At 39.0% G+C, this 22,354-nt stretch overlaps 2 protein-coding genes across 4 annotated transcripts in view; one reads left to right on the forward strand and one right to left on the reverse strand.

The window, feature by feature from the left end:
• The window catches only part of inppl1b (inositol polyphosphate phosphatase-like 1b), a 36,012-nt gene that overhangs the window by 2,309 nt on the left and 11,349 nt on the right, over positions 1-22,354 (forward strand). For 2 of the 3 annotated variants that reach the window (XM_034689325.1, XM_034689327.1), the window contains 6 exons: positions 3,269-3,393; positions 6,446-6,621; positions 14,732-15,849; positions 18,495-18,558; positions 21,899-22,037; positions 22,230-22,350. In XM_034689325.1, the coding sequence (XP_034545216.1) occupies positions 15,713-15,849; positions 18,495-18,558; positions 21,899-22,037; positions 22,230-22,350 (461 nt within the window). In that variant the 5' untranslated portion in view covers positions 3,269-3,393; positions 6,446-6,621; positions 14,732-15,712. Of the gene's footprint in view, positions 1-3,268; positions 3,394-6,445; positions 6,622-14,731; positions 15,850-18,494; positions 18,559-21,898; positions 22,038-22,229; positions 22,351-22,354 lie in introns of those variants that run through there. The other variant, XM_034689326.1, reaches the window with a different exon arrangement.
• arr3b (arrestin 3b, retinal (X-arrestin)) lies at positions 2,863-8,755 on the reverse strand. Its single transcript, XM_034689328.1, has 18 exons — positions 8,651-8,755; positions 8,240-8,273; positions 7,093-7,123; positions 6,871-6,931; positions 6,726-6,770; positions 6,439-6,632; positions 6,269-6,328; positions 6,100-6,176; positions 5,859-5,994; positions 5,683-5,767; positions 5,469-5,541; positions 5,118-5,255; positions 4,887-4,964; positions 4,774-4,797; positions 4,638-4,687; positions 4,488-4,491; positions 4,349-4,378; positions 2,863-3,340 (listed from the first exon to the last, which is right to left on the reverse strand). Exons 2-17 carry the CDS (start codon positions 8,245-8,247, stop codon positions 4,366-4,368), a joined length of 1,077 nt encoding a protein of 358 aa, XP_034545219.1. The 5' UTR covers positions 8,248-8,273; positions 8,651-8,755; the 3' UTR covers positions 2,863-3,340; positions 4,349-4,365.

Here is a 22,354-nt window from a genome sequence, read left to right on the forward strand (position 1 = left end):
CACACACACACACACAAACACACACAGGTGATTAAGATGACCTCATCAGTGAGTGATAAACACAAGCACGCATGCACACACAAACACACACACACACAGACACACACAGACACACAAGCACGCACACACAGGTGATTCAGATGACCTCCTTAGTGAGTGACAAACACAAACACACACACACACAAACACACACAGGTGATTAAGATGACCTCATCAGTGAGTGATAAACACAAGCACGCATGCACACACAAACACACACACACACACACACACAGACACACAAGCACACACACACAGGTGATTCAGGAGACCTCCTCAGTGAGTGACAAACACAAACACACACACACACACAAACACACACAGGTGATTAAGATGACCTCATCAGTGAGTGATAAACACAAGCACGCATGCACACACAAACACACACACACACACACACACACACACACACACACAGACACACAAGCACGCACACACAGGTGATTCAGATGACCTCCTCAGTGAGTGACAAACACAAACACACACACACACAAACACACACAGGTGATTAAGATGACCTCATCAATGAGTGACAAACACAAGCACGCATGCACACACAAACACACACACACACAGACACACACAGACACACACGCACGCACGCACACACAGGTGATTCAAACGACCTCATCAGTGACTAATAAAACACAAACACACACACAAACACACACAGGTGATTAAGATGACCTCATCAGTGAGTGACAAACACAAGCACGCATGCACACACAAACACACACACACACAGACATACACACACACACACAGACACACACGCACGCACACACAGGTGATTCAGATGACCTCATCAGTGACTAATAAAACACAAACACACACACACACAAACACACACACACACACACACACACACAGACACATACAAGTAAGACATTTCCATAGTTTGTCAAGCAGTTTATAGGTGCTACTACTTCTAACACTTCAACTTCTTTTTAATTTTTCCACTTTATTCACTTCTTCTCCTTTTTCACTTTTTCTCCCTTTTCCACTCCTTCACCTTTTTCCACTTCTACTTTTTCCACTCCTTCAACTTCTTCTCCTTTGTCCACTTCTTCCACTTCTTCAACTTCCTCTCCTTCCACTTCTTGTACTTCCACTAATTCAACTACTTCTACTAATCTTCCACATGTTCAGCTGTGTTTCACAGCTTTCAGCCTTCAGCTTCAGCATTTCAACGCATTTGCTTTCAGGAAATGCAACCTTTCTAGTTAATTTGGCATTTCATTAAAGCTATGTTAAAATCTTTAGCCGAGAGCAACAAGCTGTCTAGCAGTGACTTTCTATGTGACTCATAGTTATGGGCAGTGGTGGACAAAGTACACAGCATCATTACTTAAGTCAAAGTATCATACTCCATGTCAAATATTACTCCAATACAAGTAAAAGTTGTTCAGTCAAATTATTACTCAAGTTAAAGTCCTGGAGTACTTGCTTTTAAAAATACTTACGTATTCAAAGTACTTTTAAAAATATCTCTAAACGTTGTATTTTCAAAATACATGAATGCAGTCAAGAATACATAGGAGTATATTCTGTTAAATTATGTTTATTTAGAAACCATTACTCGAAATCTCTAAAAACTAGACCATGGAATAAAAACAGGAACTAAGTTACTCCAAGCACAGAAAACTTAGTTTGAAATGTTCATCTGGAATTTAACAAATGTAGCTCAACACGCTTTCTCAGGTTGGACAGGGAATTTTGTATGTTTGGGCAGAGTGTGAGACAAGGTGAACATTTCAAACGATACACATCATTCTTCATTTTAAAAACCTCTAACACGGACTGAAGATATGACCATGGGTGCTCAGGTGGAGAATTATAGCCATCATTACCACCTCTAAATGAACTGCCTGATCTGAGTGAAATTTGGTCTGTGTTGCTCCACGTTCAACTGAGGGATCAGATTCCAGAAAAGAGAAGGAAATTCATGAGCTGACTTCAGAGCAAAAGAAGCGAGTAACTCAAGCACTGATAGAAATGTAGTGGAGTAAAAAGTACAATAACTGTCTTCTAAATGTAGTGGAGTAAAAGTAATAAGTACCACCCAAAAATAATACTCAAGTAAAGTACAGATACTCAAAACATGTACTTAAAGCTGCTGTGAGGAACTTTTGTTTTGTATCGATTCTGGCGCCCCCTTGTGGACAAAGTGATGCCTCTTTTCTCTTGTCCTAAACATGCAAAAGTAGTGTTTTCAACAAAAGCCTCATCCTGTTGTCTTTTAACAGTCAACTTTATCAGGCACTGTGATTATGTTCCATGAAAACGGTCAAATGAAGGGTGTTTCTGAAGCAAGATGTCCATCATCTGGTCTGACACCTACCCCCTCACGACGGTTTCAGGCATTAAAAATGACAACAGAGAAGGTGTCAGTGTTGCTGCTGATGGTCTTGTTTGCTATTGAAGGTCATAAAGAGGCATCAGTATAATTTTCAGTCTGTTTCTCAGCCAGTTCAAAACTCCTCACAGGGCCTTTAAGTAAAGTACTCAAGTAAATGTAATCTGTTACTGTCCACCACTGTCTAGCAGTGACTTTCTATGTGACTCATATTTATGGGACAAATAGGCCTCGGGAAAACCGTGTAAATGTGGGGAAAAAAACTACCTTTAGCTGTGTGATTCACAGCAGTGATTAAAACATGTCAGAATATTGTTTGTGGTAATCCTTAGAGCTATGAGAAATCCAGTATTTTTATGAATATACATTCATTACAGCTCATTGGCATCACTAAACAGGATTTTGTTGATTCAGTGAAGCATCCTGTATAAAAAAGTGACTAAAGAAAAAACAAAACGTGGGAGTAATTGGGGAAACAATGTGTTTATTCACGTTCATGACAATCAAGATTACACTTACGCAAGGAGATCTTAGACAATATTCCGCCCACAGCTGTAAAATTTTTCACAAAACATCATGATTCTAATGACAGCAATAAAGATTATGGATAAATAATGCTTTCCAGTTTAATATTTATAGCACATTATAAGAAAAAACATACACTCTACTAAGGGACATTTTCTTAAGTAAAGAAAGATGCAAAATCCATGTTTAATTTTTTGCTATTACAGCATCTGGAGTTTAGACTTTTCTTATGGGCTTTTATGGGAATGCCTAATAAAATTGTATTTTAACAGGGGAAATTAGAACATTGTTGCAACAGGATAACACACTGCAGTTCTTCATTAACGTTGAGTTCCTTTGTGTTCTGAGTTTTCTTTCAGAGAGGTGATTTTCTCTCACTTGCTGTTTCAACCGTCCATGGTCTCGATTGAAATGTCTGTCCTGTTGGCATGAAATGGACAAAACATCTAAACAACAATAGGTACAGTATAAAGGTAAATAAATAAACGCTTTGAATCTAAATGTACAAGCAGCAGAGGAAGGATGGGTGACATGTTACTCTAACATAATGCACACTACCAATTTTGTTGCTAAATAATATGGTCCATAATGCATACCCTAATAGCAATTATATGAAATAATTGCTCAATATTCCAAATCAACACACATGCTGCTATTCACCATGTTTACACAGTGGCCATCTTCCTCTGATGTAACTCAGTGATGGAATCACATAAGCAGTTATATAGTTCTACTGTGTTCATTGTTTGATAATAAACAGAAAAGGCAAAGAAGTTTCACAATATAACAAAGGTGGTAATGTAAGCTAGCTTGCAGTAATGCTAGAAAGGTAACACAAATGTGAGCAAGGAATTGGTTGAATGCTTACATAGCTAATCTGTTATAATCAAGCTTTTGGTAACTAGCTGTGTATACGTTTTTTTTCTTTCTTTACATACATACAGCTTTTGAATTTCCATTTATTTATTCAAGTAGCTCCTAAATCAAGAACAGGTGATTTTATAAAGAGAAATTGATTCCCTGTGTTTTAAGTATGTGGCCTAGAGTACAGCAGTAGAATATTAGAACAACATGTAAGCTTTTCACTGAGTGTGACACCAGAGGAAAGTGCCTTCTGAGTGCTTATGGTGAATTAGTAGCTAATGGAGATAAGATTGGAAAAAAATGCAACATGGTTGTTGGATGGAACAGTGCCTTTATTCAAGGGCTGTTACATCAGTGCTTCTTTTAGAATACAACAAGACACAACCTCATTACTGATGTGAGTGCTTGACCTAGAAATTAAGCATCCCTTGATTGTTTTGATGATATGTTTCATGAACTAGATCTGACATTACATTGCTCACATTAGGGGTCTATTTCAAAGAGAGCACTTGTGTTGTTGCCCTTGAGGAACACTGAAGCGTACTAAATTAGAGTTGACCTCACCTGAACTAAAAAGGCTTTTAATCCAATGTGCTGTAGGTTATAAAACACAAACACACAGGAGTTAATTATCAGCAGTATGTCACAAACATCAAAGCTACAGGCAAATACAAGTTTATCACAGAGACTCTTTTATACTCACACTTCTGCTCAGGATACAGCAGTAGCATGCAATGACAAGATAACATGAGACATGAAACAAACATTTAGATTGTTTAATACTGGTTAGTTCAAGTGAAATGTCTCAGTAGAAATCTAAGTGACAAATTAAAGTAGAAATAACAACACTCACCTGCAGGTTTTGGGGACATCAGAGTCAGAGGAAGCTCCAAAGTCACATCGCTACAAAAAAAGAAATGAATTAAAACACACATTAAAGTAACTTGTGCTTAGACATGTAGTACAAATGTAATACAATCAATATTTACCTTGCTGTCAGGCCACCCAGCAGGCTTTAGTGTGACAAAGGCAAAATTAGAAACAGCTTTAGTCTGCACAATCAGACACAAATTAGAAAGCATTAAGCTTGCATAAGTCTTACCCTCCGCTGGACACCATCAGATTAATCTTGACTTTATAGGATACAATGATTCCCTGCATCTCCTTTTCCCCTGAGCTCCTGTGAGGAGACAGGAATAGTTTAGCGTTCAGAGCCGGAGGATTTGGTCTAAGTCACCATAAGTGGATGACACAGTGTGGAGTTGTATCACCACTCCTCAATAAGAGGATGACAACCTGTAAGCTCTCTGACGTTAGACCCAGGGTGACTTACAAGGTGGTGGATGCTAGGTGGGTGTCCTCATCTTTTAGCCGCCCGTCCACTGAAAGACCCCTCTTCTCTTTGTTGCTGGCCAGCAGAGGGGTGATTTGGAGGGTCTTCTCAAATGTAGAGTTGGCGTTTACTGTCTCCCTGTGTAAAACAATCAAATGCATCAATAAATATATAAATAATTATAGATGTTTAACTTCACAGCAAGTTACACACTTCATCTAAATACAGTTCAATTAAAGGACAGACTCAGATATTTAATGTGGCAGAAAATGGCTATCTAAGTAAATTAAAAGAATCTGAAATGACCCCAGTTTTCATAATAAGCCTTATTTGATAGAATGAAAGCCTTACCCAAACTCCTCAGTGCACACTGCCTTGGTGTAAGTGTCAGATGAGTACAGCACCACACTTGTTAACTGCTCAACTAAAAGAAAATTGAATAGCTCTGTTAGAAATGCGTGACACACCAGTACATATAGACACTCATTTTCTGTCTCTTCCTTTTTTTTAACTACAGAAACAAAAGTGATTAAAATCAATGTTTAATCCCCCTCTCACTACTCACCTGAGATTTTGATCTTCTTCACAACCTTGGCGGTTTCATTGTTGATTTTCACACTAACAGTAATTGGATCTCCGTGGTAGTAAATCTGAATATAAGAGAAGTTTGTTTAGAATATTCTAATACAAAATATTTTATAAATATAATATATAAAGACAAAAAGACAGGCTTAAATGTACCTCTTTGCCAAGAGATGCCTCCAGGTGAACAGGTTTGTCAGTCATCATAAACTGCTTGGAAATTTCAGCCTTGGGTCCGGCCTTGTTGGTTGCTGGTGCAAACTGGATCTTGCGGATCATCAAGCGACACGTGTCCCTAAAAACAAAGACAAAAAGAATCAGAGTTAGTCCTCTTTATGTCCTTCATTTTGCTTCAGCCTAATGACGTGGTTAATTAAGCTTTGGTTATGGGCATGCATACTTCTTTTCAATGACTTCATCTGCATTGTCTGGTGAGTTGGCAAGGTATGCTTTCACCTCAAAGTCCACACCACAAGCCTACAACAGAACAACATGAGCACAAATTAAAAATGTAAGGAATGCATGGGAGAGAATAAAATGGAAACAAAAAAGACGGAGAGTAGCAGTACCTTGCCAGCATCATTTGGTCCAGGCTGTAAGGAGACTGAGCATGGCAGATCTGTTGGCAACTGTAACAAGTAGAAACAGGGCGCTATTAATCAGAGAAAATCAATGCAACATTTCACTGAAGATACTGTGTGATTATATGTTGTATTTAAGTAAGTTATGTCTTCTTCACCTGGAAGGAAAAGGGACATCCCTGCTCTCCTACTTTCTTCATGAGGGATTCCTGCATTGGTGTTTTGGCTGTGGCTGCTTCTGTAGGTGGATACACCTGAACTCGCTTGATCCAGATGTCTCTCCTGAAGGACAGCCCGATGACGTCCAAGTCATCGCTTCCATAGCGGAAGGCACAAGCAAGGTACACATATACTGCAAAGAAAAATGATTTATTTATGTTTTTTTTTTTAACCTCAGATTATATCCCATAACTATCATTATTGGCAGTCATGTGGATAGAAATACCTTTTCTGCCTTCCAGACCAGAAGGGTCCACTTTAACAACACCGTCTACAAACGGGAGGAAAACCCAAACATGAGATTAAAAAGAGACACATTTATTGTGCGTGAGCAAATTTGAGGATTCAGAAAAAGACTTTGCTTTACACACCAACTACTTCCACTGAGTCCACATGGTCCACAAAGTCTCGCTTCCCCAAGTACAGGGCAATCTGAGAAACAGAGAAACGCAGAGAGGAAAACAGTCATTCCTTTGCCAAGGTTACAGAACTTCAGAAGTTATTTCTGGGATTTGGAAGAGCTACATACAAATTGCACTCCTCCCTTTAACCAAGAGTCACCCTGTAATGAGCACATTATAGAGGCCACTTACATGTCCGTTGCCGCTGGTCTTCTTGAATACCCTGAAAAGAAAGAAAAAAGGAAAAGACAGTGAATGATCTGCTATTTCACACTTTAAGACATTTAATAACACAGAAGACTGAATGTCATCTCCCTTTATACAGTATTTTTTTCCTAAATGTGTTGCAAAAAGGTTTCCTTTTCCACCTTTGTTATGGTTTGAGGTCCAAGTGTTAAACTCATACTAGCTGTGATAGCTGTCATTTCCAATTAAAGGACACCCACTGCCCCCCACCTCAGTCCTGTGAGCTTGGATTAGTACCTAGGATGAAAAAGCACCTGCCGGCAAGTGTCTAATCTTATACAGCAAGAGTGGTAAGTCAACTAATTACACTCAGTAGCATATAGTGAAAAATATGCTTATACTCTTAGTATTCAGTTATTTATAATTTATAGTTTTTGTTTATTGCACTGACTCAACTAAACTAATATTGGGGGTATACTCCTAATTGCAACTAATCCTATATTCTGTGCAGATTAAATGTGTTGAATTAGATGTTGACTATTTATTGGTTAATATGTTAATTTATGAATCAATATCCCAAAACATTAAGTGTACTCTTAATATTACATAACCCTGTGAGTGCAATCCTTTGCTCTGTGTCTACAGTCTTAAACAAGCAAGTAATCCTTGGGGGTGTTTGCCTCTTTTGGTAGTGTGCCGAGTAATCCTGTTAAAACTTTTCCTCTGTCTTGTAAACCTCGCCCCCAAGATCAAATCCACACAATCCACCTTAATCAGGATTTATCTATACCTGAGTGTCAGAAGAGTGTCTCAGACTCTAGTGCATGCCTCTGCCAAGATTTTAAATTCTTCACATTTAAGCCAAAGGGCTTCTTCTGTGTGAAGTTAACATCACCTTGATCCGTGCACAAGTCCTGAGCCGTGTATGAAAGTTGTTTGTTGTATTGACATAAAGCTTAAATATTATTTGGGAATCGTTTACTTTTTTTTAAAACAATAGCAGCATCTTCTCACTTTTGATAACATCCAACTCTGTCACAATTTCTTGTTCTTGCAATTCAGAACCATGAACACTTGAATTTGTGATGAAAATCACTTTGTATGTTGGGAAAGCTTCTGAAAAAAGGATGGAATCAAAAGACCTTATACTCACTTTGACATGTTGATTGCAAGTTTAAAGATCCAGTCTGCAAATAAAAAAACAGGGACATGATATTACTGAATGCTGATATAGATACAAGACTATTAGGATATATATTAAAGGAAATGGTTAAAAAGAACATTTTATTCCTTTATTCATTATTCCTTTATTCAGATCCCCATTACTGCATTTGATTTCTGCATAATTTACCAGTTGATGTGTATTTTAATGGTAAGGACCATTGAAGAAGTTCATAACTTCATGACTTAATTTTAAGAAGTATACCTTTGTGGTTGCAATCTGAGCAGTTAGGGCATATAAAGTAAAAACTGTCAAAATGTTCCTGTAATGCTGGTGCTCCGATAACATCACATCATCAACTATCAGTTCATACACTAATATGCAGTTGGTCAGCTCACTTACCGTGTCCTCGGTTCAATCAATGAGTCTTCTCTGCTGCCGTCTGTAATCCTTGACAGCGTGTAGCAAGTGTGAGTGGCAATCACTGACTCCTGTTCACTTTTATACCATGACCTCCCAACCTTGGAGCCCTCCCTTCAGCTTACCTAGCCTTTCAGAAGGCTGTTTTAAAGAAAATCTGATTAATGCATTAGAACACTCCTGTTTTGGTACACAGCGTGTGTAAAAATAATGTTGTGGATGTGACTTCGGAAGAATAAGCCCCTAGACATGGTTTGTTTTGGGGAGTGGGATGCACCGGGACAGCAATAGACAGGCCTTTTCAGAATCAGAATCAGAATCAGAATCAGCTTTATTGGCCAGGTATGCTTGAATACACAAGGAATTTGACTTGGTAAACTGTGCTCTCTTTGTACAATGCATAAGAATAAGACATATAAATAAAAATAAAAATATAATAACAATAACAATAACATCAGCTATAAATACAAAAGAACAACAAATAGACATGACTGATATGTACAGATTAAAATAATATGATAATAGTGCAGTGGTGAGTAGCAGAGGTAGTTTTAAAAAAATAGTCATTAAATAATAAAATAAATAAGATTCTTGGAGTTAAATTATGTTGGTTACCTGGCCTTGTCTTTTTTCAGATACCTGTCAGGTTTAGGGCATAAACAATATTGAGTGCTGCTCATTTTGCACAAAAGCCCCCCCATGTTTACCTTAAACTATTCCAGGAACAAATTTTTAATTAGAAATGAATCCACCTGACAAATAATTGTCATGTATCATTTAAAATATGTATGGACATGGTGTAAATGACTGAAAAGACATGATGCTGTATAACTGCATTCTTGTAGAGGTAAAACTAAAGTTCAGTAAAGCAGACTTATGTAATAAAGCATAACTTTTAATTTACATTGGGACAAAAAAAAGGTCAATTTTGACTGAGGTTCCTTGGAAGTCCGTCTTTGTTCAAACTTGAAACTTGACACCCAGAGCCTTGCTGAAGTAAAAAGATTGTCTGAAAGGACTGTGTGTAAATGCTCAAGGACTTCTTTCTTACAGCTTAGACAGCAGTACAGTGGAATTAGTTGGATTGTGGTTGTTATGGTAGCCTGGGCGACAGATGGCTACTACACCAAGCCTTATGCGATCTGTGCTCACGGCAGGTTCTCCGCAAACTAAGTGACCTGCTGACTTACTACTGGTCAAACACCAAGGCTTTACAACTTGTTTTGAAAAATGACTCAACTTTTGTGACTAGTTTGGACAGTTTATAGTGTATGTGTGTCAACTTTAGGCAACTAATGAGATGGGCCTCAGCTTTTATTGATAATTTCACCTGGTAAGCTTACCACTCAGCCATAACTTCTTGAATATTTCACTCTATTGGCTGATAATCTGAATCATATTTGGTCTCTGTAAAGATACACCAACTCTTTGGAGAGGAGTCGAAGCTTTAACTAGGGTAATAGGTCTGAGAAGGAACCCAGAGTCATTGGCAGTGACTTTTTGTAGGCCTTGTGGCACCCTGCTGATCTTGCAGGAGGATTGCTGGAGGATCTTGTCACTTCCTCAGTCAGTTGTATTCGATTAATTAATTGGGGTGCTGGATGAATGGATTTTTACAACTTAGGAGGTCAGGATAATTGATTAGATTTGTGGTTGTTTGTGTTGAACTCCACTGAACTGTCATACAGGGACAAGGTTTGAGATCTCTTTAAATCAAGACTGCCGTGCTGCACACAAAGGGCACAGAGCCAAGCATTCACATTCAAACCCAAAGTAAAGCTGTTTATCTTATTAAAGCAGCATGCATGCAATGTAAATAACTTCTTCTCTCTTACATTTATGATTCTGACATTTATGTGGAAACAGTGGTTTGGATTGCAGTAGTACACAAAATGTCCTTGTAAGAAATTCAAGTAAACAGTTGCCTTTGCAAGAATGGTAAACATGAGGGTTTTAAGTCACCCCAAAGTCATAGCTGTAGAGAAAAGCATGGCTCCATTCATGTTTTTCCTGAGTGATATCAATTCTAATTCCCATACCCAGAGTACAGCATTGACTGTCACACTGTTCTCCTCTCACACAAGTGCAAACTATCTTCTCTACTCCTAACTGCTAGCTGTTGGATGGCTGGCTCAGTGCACAGCATCTTAACTCACAGCAACTTTACATTGCTTACAAGTAGCCACTTGTTTTGCTAACGTCTAACAAAAAACAACCATTGTTTGATGCTCTTACACAGTAGTTCCTAAAGACAAACATAATATAAACTATTGGTGTGAAGGCTAAGATTTTGAGATTATGAAACATATTAATTTTGAGGTGCTTTCCTGGAATACTTGCAGATACCATCAACTGAACACAAACTTTAACATCAATCCATTGAGATAGAGTAGCTTCTTCTTTGAGTATCAATACACAAAATATATTCACCATCTTATGTCAGCTTTAGAATATTTTCTAAGTCATAACAGTGTAATATTGTGTAAATAAGTGTGAGGCCTTACCATGCAGGCTCTGTTAAAAATCTGTAGCAACATCTCTTCAACCGCTCTGTCTCATACCAAACATAGAACCTTGTTTGAAAAATGTAAATGATCTTTATCTCATATTCTATGGATTTTTATACTCACACTTATAGCTGATAGCATACCTAGCAACAGCTGGGTTGTTGTTTTGTGATAACTCAACTGACACACCCTGTCATATTTTAAGGACCAGTGTCATACTTGGAAGACTCTTGGGGCAAAGACAGCCTTGAGGTTAATTGTTAGACACTGTATAGAGAATTAATTAAATGTGATGCGTAGCTTAACTTATCTGTTCCATTCCTCCAATGAGCTTACAAAGTTCAGGAGTTCACAGGTCAAGTGAATCAAAACAAGGGATCTGTTGGGATTTAAATGAATCACTGCATACACGTTTCCTTTATGATGATTTGAGACTGATGTTTTATTCCCACTGATCAGCAACATTTCAGATGCATCATTATCATGTGCTTGACCCAGGTCGGTATTAGCGTTCAAACTGTCTGCATGGAGTCATATTTCTGGCCACCACTAAATGTTATATGGGATAAAGACTCTGAAATAAACCTAGCACAATCTTATTTTCAGTACTCGTAATGCTGAACTGTCTCTCTTGGTTTTTCTTTTTTCTTGTTTTGGCTGTGTGAGGCTACACACAGTCACATAAGCCCCTTACAGTTAATCCGGAGCCATTTTTGGCAAGCTCTTTATATAGACAGTCAACATTGTCCCTCAGAGAGACTGCTAACTGGTACCAGTGTGTTACAAAACCATGGTATTAGCTCTTCTTAACATCATAGTCCTCACTGTGCTGCTAAATAAAGACAGTGTTGCAGTGTTTGTTGCTAAGAGGATGCACTCCATTAGATGCTAATCAGTGCTTCTTTAGTTATGACTGATGTAAAATGCTGTTAGTGTAACCTACAACTAGGATTTGGTAGCTAACATTGCTGATTTGAACTATTAACGCACTTAAGACAGACACACAGTATGAACTCTGCCTAAATGTTGGCCATGCTCAGGGAGCTTACCTCTTGGGTTTCTGCCAGTTATGTCATGAGACCTTTAGCCAACTGTATTTTTAGGCAGTTTCTATTCATTAGCTCAGTGCAACTCATAATATAGCTGTGGTTGTCATCAGGTGGTGATATCTGCTTTGAGCACATGGCAATCCACAACAAGATCTTATTTGGTCGCAGTTTTCTTTATTTATGGTGAGGTCTTTATGGTTTTTCTCACTTCTAATAAAACTATGCCAATTTATTCAAAATGTTATCCGTGAGAAGGCATCTAAAGTTAGAGAGCAGCTAAAGAGAGACAGGAAATGAAAACCAATGAGCCCTGCAACAAGGACTATAGCCTCTGTATCTGGGTTGTGGGCTTAAACCACTAGGCCAACTGGTGCTCCGGTGCGTATAGGAAAGTTAAATGGTAGTTTTTAGAAATGGAGGTCATCTTTCGTTCTCACTGGCAGTATCCTGTCCAATTCATTGGACCATATCAGAAGAGATGTTTCTGAGAACTGAAAAAGGAAGAACTATTTGATTATATTCCTGTGATGGTGAGGTTCTTCTGACTAATGTTGTTGGTTTTATATCAAGGTCGTGTCTTTACCAAAACTTGTGCTGAGCATCTCATACCCTTCAATTAATCTTACCAAAATTCAGTAAAACCTTAAATTACTTTTCACTTAGGTGTCCATCATAAATGCATAGTTCACTTAACCATTGACTCATCCACTTACATTTGTCTGTTTTATTTGATTATAAATACTTAACAATGAAGTTTTTTTGTATTTCTGTACTTTGGGTTGCCAATTTCCAGAAATACTCCTTCATTGTTCAAAAATTATTTTCAATTATTTGTCATAGCTTTTGAGATTGCAATCCATGGATCTACTATATTACTTACTGTACCAGCTCAGTAACAATAAGGTGGATTAATTACAATAGTCGGGGCGCTGGTGGCCTAGCGGTCTAAGCGCCCCATGTACAGAGGCTACAGTCCTTGTCGCAGGGGTCGCCGGTTTGATTCTCGTCTGTTCAACCATTTCCTGCATGTCTTCCCCCACTCTCTACTCCCCACATTTCCTGTCTCTCTTCAGCTGTCCTATAAAATAAAGGCAAAAAGGCCAAAAAATATAACTTAAAAAAAAAAAAAAAAACAATACTCATGCAGAGATTCATGGTCCCCAGAGGTTGTATGCCACTGACTTCCATTATCCCCTGACTTTTCTTACACTACCATTTCCATGTCAGTATTTTCAGTTATCTAGTAAAATCTATGAACATATTCACATAAAGATGGTTTACTCATAATAACACACTGTCATGGTTCCCAGAAGATATATCCAACTTTGACATGTTGATCCATACATATCTAGAGGTTTTAGCTGGTTTGCAAGAACCTCGGAAATCTCAAATGTCTCTCAAAAGTCAGTTGGAGAATTGTTATTTCATTTGTACATAAATGCATGGTCCCCAGATGATGCAGATTCCCCAGATTCTGGTTTTAAGTGACATGTTTGATGCGTTACCATTAAACCCAGGCACACATTCATGTTTCCCTGATAATGAACTGAAATCATCTCAGTGATTCCTGAAATGTACATACTTTTCATCAAGTCAAAGTTATTAATTTGTCCAGTATTTTAGTTTGAAGTTTGAGTTTGAATGTTTTTTTAATGATTAGGAGCATGTTAGCATGTTGATACTTAGCTTAAAGCCGCACTGGTTATCATCACTGTCATGATTCTGAATAACTTACAATAATGTGCTTCAAACAGCTCATTGCAGCACTGAGAAGAACTGATTGCAATTTGAGGGTTAAGTTTATATGTCATCACACTGGGATGGACTTGTGTTTATTTGTTTGATGGGGGCTGCGGTTGGTGGTTGGCACTTTTCTGCTGAGTAGTGAGAAGCTGAACAGCAAATATGGAACCAAATAGCTTCCCACAGAGTTATATGCTCCAGCTAATGGAGAGGGAGGGAAGTAGGAGGGCTGAATAATGGGCGATGTTCAAGAAGGGCAAAAATAAGAAAGTAAAGGATGATCATAACCATATGGAGTCTGTTTTTCTGAGTGGGAAGGAGTGAGCTACAGAGGAAGGAAAGCTTAGGGAGGGTGACAAAAAGAAAAAAGGTCTGGACATGAGAGAAAAGGGTGAAAAAAAAGCAAATGTGCCTGCCAGAGGATAAAACGTCTCTAGATAGAGGAGATAAAAAACAAGGAAGAAACTGCAGATTAGCCAGGTCACCTCGGTGCGGAAAGCTGTGTTTAATGTTTGGAATTTGAAGGGAGAGAGAGAGAGGGCAAGGGCTAAGAAGGAAGTAGAAAAGAGCCGGGGGGGGGGGGGAGAAAGGGAGAGAAAAAGGAAGACGTCTGCTGTTTCACACACTGGTGTGGAAGTTGAGCCCCTCGCAAGAATTCTCCTGGCTATGTCCGCCATCTGGAATGCCGAGTCACTTCCTCTGTCTGCCCTGCGCTCTAACGGGGTTGTCCTCTGCCTCTGTGCTCCCTCCCTCTGCTCTGACAGCACTCTGAAGAACCGCTGGAGACCACGCCAGTGAGGACGGAACTCTTCTGACAAGACACACGAGCCAGCATACAAACATCCAGAATGAAAGTGAGACCCCCGGAGTAGCCCACATCCAGCCAGACGCACTCCTAATGGAATCTGGGCCTGGAAGAAGCAAAGACAACTGCAGCCATCAGCTGAACTTTTTGGAGGGTGTTCCTATTCCCTTATATGGCAACAGAGCTGGGAAATCATTTGAATTAGTCTGGTTTCTGTTGCATGCCTGTCTGGTTTTAGTGCTGACTGAGCTCCATCTGGTATGTTTCTGTCTCTGCTGCGTGCATGCGTGAGTGTGTGGGCACCTCTGTGTGGCTCGATTTGTTTATTTTGCCATTCTTGGTTCTTCTTTTCCTGTTGTTTGCATGTGGGGTTTTTGTTTTGGGACAGAAGGAGGGCTTGTGTTTGTGGTTAAGCTAGAGGCAGCGTCATTGCCTCAGGGGTGGCTGATTCATTCAGACTGTGCAGCTCTCTCACCTCTTGCTATTTTCCCTCTACCTCCAATGCCCTGATGTGATGGTCTGTGTTTGTAAGAGCAACACACCCGTCTGAGTGCAGCAACTCGCAATTTCAAAACTGAGGCCAAGTCTCCCTACATGAGAACATTTTCAGAACTGTGGACTGAAGCTTCTTTGGACTAACTGACAATCAGCTGGATGCTTGCTTCCTCTCTCTTCCCCGAACACAGCAGGATGTGTGACCCAGGAATCAGCAGGGACCCAGGAAGTGCTAGCTGATACACACAAAGTGTTAGGTGGTCCGTCTGACACTTTGATCATGAAGAAAAGCATCATGGGAGAGTTCACTCACCGGCGCTGACACTTTCAGTGACAGATTGCCAAGCAAGTATGACACAGTAAATCTGCTTTGAATTAGTGTCATGTAAAGTTCATCACCCCATGTGGATTATCTTTATGAACATATCTTGCAACATTGGTTGCCATGGCTACCGCAGCATGGTATCATCGTGACATCAGTCGTGTGCATGCAGAGGACTTGCTGGCACGGGCAGGGAGGGATGGCAGCTACCTTGTGAGAGACAGTGAGTCTGTGCCAGGAGCCTATGCATTGTGCCTGCTGTGAGTATACACACACACTAACACACACGCTAACACACACTCATCCGAAACTTCGAGAACAGCCAGATTATCTCAACCATCACGATCAAATATGATGCCTAATCTTCGTAATTTAAGCTATCACAAAACTTTACACAGTATTTCGGATTAAGCACTTGCAAGACTGTACTCAACAAGTATGTACAAGTAGACATATCTTCAGTAATGCTGTGAAATCCCATTATCCCCTTTGTAATTTAAATGTTTGATACAACCCCTAATTCTAAAATAATTGGGACGCTGTGTAAACAAACACAATTTGAAGGTTTGTAAATTCTTTTAACCCAATATTTAAAATTGAAAACTGTACAAATTCAACATAACAAATGTTGGATCTGAAACTGTGTATTGTTTTAAAAATATATATATTCTCATTTCAAATTTGATGCCAGAAATACATTTAAAAAATAGTTGGGAAGCGCATGTTTCATGGTCCTGTTCAACAGTTTGGGGTTTCCTTTGACATATGTTTCATTTCATGATGCACCAAATAATTGTAATAGTTGACACGTCAGGACTGCAGGCAGGTTGGTTTAGCACCCAGACTCTTCTACTACAGAGCCATGCTGTTTTTATACGTCTAGAATGGGGTTTGGAATTGTTTTGCTGAAATATGTAAGGACTTTCCTGAAAAAATCACTGTCTGGATGGCAGCACATGTTGCTCCAAAACCCGTAAATAGTTCAGCATTAATGATGCCTCCCCCGATTTGTAAGCTAATCATGCCATGGGCCCTTATGTATCCACTTGCCATCAAATATGCTGGCTTTTTAACTGTGCGCTGATAACAAGGCAGATGGTGCCTCTCCTCTTCAGAGTGGAGGATACCATCGTCCATGATTTCCCAAAAAGAATGTCTCATTTTGATTCGTCAGACCACAGAACAGTTTTTCATGTTGAGTCAGTCCATCTTAGATTTTTATGCATGGTTTCTTCTTTGGGTTTTTGAAGAGATTTTGAGCCCATTCAGAGATTTCCACTACAGAGACATGCCTGTTTTTAACGCACTGTAACCTGAAGGCCCTGAGGATCATAGACATTAAGTACTGGTTCATTCTGTCCATTTTTTACAGAGATTTCTACAGATCCTCTGTATCTTGTTATGAAATTATGTACTGTAGTTGATGAAATCTCCAAATTCTCAAAGACTCAGCCTCTCTGGAGTGCCCGTTTTATATCCAGTCATGTTACTAACGTAGTGCAAATTGACATAAATAGTTAGGAGATGTTTTTTTTTACCATTACAAAACCTTTTCAGTGTTTTGCTGTTTTTGTCCAAACTGTTCTGAAACATGTTGTTGACATTACATTTAAAATAAGTGTATATTTTCATTAAAATGTTTTATTTTTCAAGTTTTACATTTGATTTGTTGACTTTGCACTATTTTCGATTAAATACAGGGTTTAAATGATTTGCAAACCATCAAGTTTTGTTTGTATCAACATTTTAAACAGCATCCCAACATTTTTGTTATTGGGGTTGTAGTTTGTGAAGGCTTGGTAGATGGAATACACATATTTTTGTTCACACGGGTATGGGACTACATGGAATATATGAAATATAGTTGAATATCTCAACTTATAAGAAATAAATTACAAATTAATTTTCTCCCTCGGCAGTCAACAGAAATCATTTTATAGCACTTACTGAGTGAGCTGTTTTATTTCTGATTTTATGAGTTCCACCTCCTTGAAAATATTTAATGAATGAATCACTCAGGCTGTCTTGAAGTAGTGAATGCTGCCCTCCGTGAGAAGAAGCAAACATCAGTTTGACTTCATTTTAAACTATATAATAATTAGCTAATCCTGTGGCTCTTTTAATTTCGGCATATAGAGCTGGAAAGTATTCACAAACCCAACATTTCTGCAAAACGTCAGCATCTGTAAATTGATTCAGCAGCTTCAACTCCCCCTGTCGTATCCATCACTTTCACCATCATCAGCCAACAGGGTAAAGACTGCTCAAAGTGCTGCGAACGTAAGGGCTGGGCCAACCTCACTCATACACACTCTGAGGACAAGTGGGACGGTCCCGTCCGAACACAGTCCATCTCAGCCAGTGAAACCCTGGCTCAGGACTCCCTGTTTCCCTCTTTACCCCTCTTTCTTCCCTGGGGCCCCTTAAAGAGGGCGGGAGCTGCAGCGACCGCACTACGCTGACTGCTCATCAGCCTGAGCCAGAGACATTCCTGAAAGCTGAGCCGGGCCGCTCGCAGTGCACCCTCTTTCCCTTCGTTCTTTTCTTAACATGTCATCCCCTCTTTTATTTTCTTACTTTTCTCCACATATTTGTATTTTACTCTGCTGTCCCGTTTCCCCTTTGTTCATGTACACTTTGATCATCTTTATAAACTGCCTGAAATAAATCCTCTGATTCAACCGATAAAGATGATCATCTGAGTGTCACACATTTACAGCATTGTGACTAAAAGAAGCCACATCATTAATTATCTATAAAAGGACTGGCACTGTGTTAAAACAAAGTTAGTGTCTTTCACTATAGCTACATCTGGTCCTTATTTAAACAATGTATTTAATTAAATTTCCCTTTGACTGTTTTCTCATCAGTAATATGTATGTTATGTATTTTTTTGTTTCCAAAGGTTCCAACGTCATGTTCACACTTATCGGATTCTTCCTGATGCAGACGGTCTGCTTGCTGTTCAGGTGAGCTCCCATCCTCACAGGACACTGAATCCTCTGTCTGATGAGGAAGGGAAAGAGGAAAGAGAACACAATAGATGCCTAAAATCTTGGCTCATAGTGTACGCACACAGAGAAACACAGCTGTATAGATGGAGTTAGAGGGATCAAACAATGGTTTGTTATTGCCTGTTGAAGGAAGAACAGGAACATGTTTGTGTTTCTCCTCAGCGCAGGCTCTATTGCGACTCCAGTAGCCTTGTTGTTTCAATGGCATCTCTGCCATGTGGCTGCATACTTGCAGCATAAGCTCAGCAGCACAGTGAAGAAATTGTTTTTATGTCTCAGAGATTCCTACTCTACCCCCACACTAGGTCACTGACCAGTGGGTGTGCTTATTTGTTATGTGTATGAATGAGGGTGTGTGTATTAGATGTAATGAGTCTGTTGGATGTGGACGGGTACAAGCCTGTGATGGTATGTGCCTGTTTCTGATACCCTGAGCAGGGGGCCATTTTGTTAGCAAATGACCTAATTACAAGCCAATAAAAATACACACAAGAGTTTGCAACCACAAAAAAAAAACCACACACACACACACACACACACACACACACACACACACACACACGCGCGCACACACACACACACACACACACACACACACACACACACACACACACACACACACACAGGAAACGAGAGTGTGAGGGGAACAAACAATTTCAAGGTCTGAACCACAAAGTAACCTCCTTTTATTAAGTATGCCTGCATATCAAATAAAAAAGGGTTTAATAACAATTGTCATGGAGTGGTTTTCTAGTTACTTTCACTTGGAAAAATCCTCTGCTTTCACATGAAAACTCTGTAGCTATTTCAGTTGTTTTTCCACTGCCATCAGTTTTAAACCTCCAGTATGATTTTTCCCTCTCTGGATTTACTTCCATTAACTCACAAGTGGCATGCTTTCCTTCTTGTTTTTCCAAGTTGGCCATGGAGATATTTTGGGGACCGTTTTGTCCCTCGCTGTCTCTTACTCCATGTCATTTCCTTTTAATTGCTTTTCAAGAGATCCTTGTGGTACAAAAAATACAGTTTGAAGAGTTTCTGGCAAGAGTTGAGTAGCTTGAGCCAGAAAACGGTTCCTTTAACCGCCAAATGAAAACAAAAACCTCTGTATAGAGAGCAGAGGAAAAGCTTGGTGTTGTGGTCTAATGTGTGCTGGAATTATTTGAATCATGCTACTTGTAGCTTAGTGAGAATGTATGTTCAGCATTCACACACAGCATGTGTATTTATTTTATCTTCTTTTTTGCTTATTGTGCTTAAAATGCTGCAGTAGTGAAGTTGTGGCCTTTTTCTTTCTGGGAAGTTGGAGAGCAGGCTTGTTCTTGTGGTCTGAAAGTGTGAATGTGTGCATGCAAAAACTACCTCGTGATTTTTTAAGGGGGTGATAGTGATGGGGGTGTTGTGTCTGACTGGAAAAGTTGAATCACAGTGAAGCATGACAGCCAAACTGCTGCTGCAGCCAAGAAGTAGCTGTCAGTGATGTCACCTACTGTTTTGTGTGATAGGGCTTTCTAAATCCCCTGAGAGGCTTTTTATCACAGCACATCATCTGCAAGCACCTTTTTCTGTCATGCAAATACTAACTTCTTCATTTTATATATATATACATGTACATATCAAGAATTGGTCAGGACATTGTTTTAACAAAAACAGAAAGGGTTTTAAAGTGGACACTTATTTCTTCTAGTATTAAATTCAATGGCTTTAAAACATTAAGGCATTCGGGTAAGTCATATGGTCCTCATTGTTGACCATATCATATTATTTGAATACACATATAGCTGAAAATGCCTCCCACACAGCCAAAGATGTGTCATTGGGGAATCAATCACAAGTCAGGGCATTGACCAGATACCATGATTTATCAACCCCCATAATGTTTACTTTTTTCTTCTCAAAAACCACCTGACTACACTAAGTTATATGTAATAGTCCTGCCTTTACAAGCTACTCTTTTATGAATAGGGAAAAGGGGTTACAAGTATGATATCGTGTGACAAAAGCAAACACAGCGTTTGCTTCTAGTCAAAAGTGTAACGTTAGTCACAGCAATTAGTTTTTTCCCTCCACACATTGAACATTTTTTAGAATTAAGTTCAAGATGACAAAAAACAACAACAAAACAAATCCTTCAATATCAGGACAGGCTACAAACTAAGCTAAAGTTAGCTTGGCATTGTGGTGGGTTTGCAGCTTTGCTTGGCTGTACAACAGTGACAACAATTATATCACATTCATATAGTGTTACTAGTATACAGCTCTACTTTTTGGCATTGGCGATATCAGAGGGGTACACTCACGGGAAAATACTCTAGAGCAGGGGTTCCCTTCCAGAATGTTTTTTTTTTTTCCAAGTTATCTAAAAATATATACATTTTTATTTTTTATTGTATTTATTTATATTGTTTTCTTATGTTTATCTTCCTTTTGTTTGTACAGTTAATTTGTTATCATTTCTTCATTCTTCTTCTTCTTCTTCTTCTCCTTCTTCTTCTTCTTATTATTATTATCTATATATTTTTCTGTATTTTTTGTATTTATTTATTTTTGCTTCTCTTTGTTGGTTTTGTATTAATTTGTTAACTTGTGGTGAACAAAGAAATACTGAAAAAATGCAATAAAAAAGTTGAATGACAAAAGTTATCTAAAAGTATTACATTTTACTCATTTATAGTAAAAAATATCGACACAAATAGTAGCTAAACTTGAAATATAACCTTGAAAATAGACATTGTAATGAGTTTGACTCCTAAGTTTAGGGTTAGTGACTAGTGAATTATCAAAAGCATCAGTAGCAGCAGGTTAATACATTCAATTGCACAGGAAACACAGTCACATGCTCATAGGTAGGCTAATTTTCTGCAGACCAGCTAAATGAAGCCACATTAAATCACTCTGAGGGACAGTGGAGGTCGCAAGTCTGTGGCATCTATATTTTGGGGGTCGCAGGCTGAAAAGTTTGAGAACCCCTGCTCTAGAGACCTGAATCTCTATCTGTAAAAGACTACTGGGCATCACTACACACAACCTCATAACTTTGTATTTTATGTGCATGTTTCCTTTATATTTCTTGAGGCAAACTTATCAAAAGATAAGAACAAGCTTAAGTGCTTGATATGAACATTGCACATAAAGAAATGTCTTCTCTCTGCGTCGCCTCTTTGTGTACAATCTGTCTGTAATTAGCAGCACACATTTCAAGGCTATGTTTAAAGCCATGCCAGGCTTTTAGCACACACATCTGATTCATGCAGTTCATGTTCTTAATTTCTTATGTCTTGTGTGTTTCTAACAGACAACGCAGGGGGTGCAGGTGAACTGTTTCCGGACTCTGGAGGACCTAGTGTTGGGGTACCAGCATCCACACAAGGGTCTGGTCACTCCCCTGCTCTATGCTGTTCCCCGTGATACAGATACTGGTGATGAGAGCTCAGGTGGGCCCAGTTGCTGCTTTAATAACAAATAAACCAACAGTTAAATACATCTGCAGACATTTTACGCGGAATCCTGCATCCTTTCGAAAGCGTAATCAAATGGATTCACGACTATTAAAACGTGATTGAAATGACTAATCATGACTCATGACTAATTATTAGTGTTTTATTTTATGTCTCATGAATGCACAGATGATGAGAAGCCGCCTCCAGTTCCACTTTCAGTGAACACAGTGCCTTTCACAGGACCACCAGCGAAACCAGCTCCTCCTGCACCAATCCTGGATAAACTGCAGGAGCTGAACACAGCCAGGTAC

Source organism: Notolabrus celidotus, chromosome 8 (assembly GCF_009762535.1).
Source record: "Notolabrus celidotus isolate fNotCel1 chromosome 8, fNotCel1.pri, whole genome shotgun sequence".
Taxonomy (NCBI): Eukaryota; Metazoa; Chordata; class Actinopteri; order Labriformes; family Labridae; genus Notolabrus; species Notolabrus celidotus.

Coding starts and splice junctions, on each gene's coding strand:
- arr3b (XM_034689328.1), bottom strand. Junction 6,633..6,725: donor TGGTCTGGAAGGCAGAAAAG/GTATTTCTATCC, acceptor TTTTCTTTGCAG/TATATGTGTACCTTGCTTGT. Junction 6,177..6,268: donor GACCAAATGATGCTGGCAAG/GTACTGCTACTC, acceptor GTTCTGTTGTAG/GCTTGTGGTGTGGACTTTGA.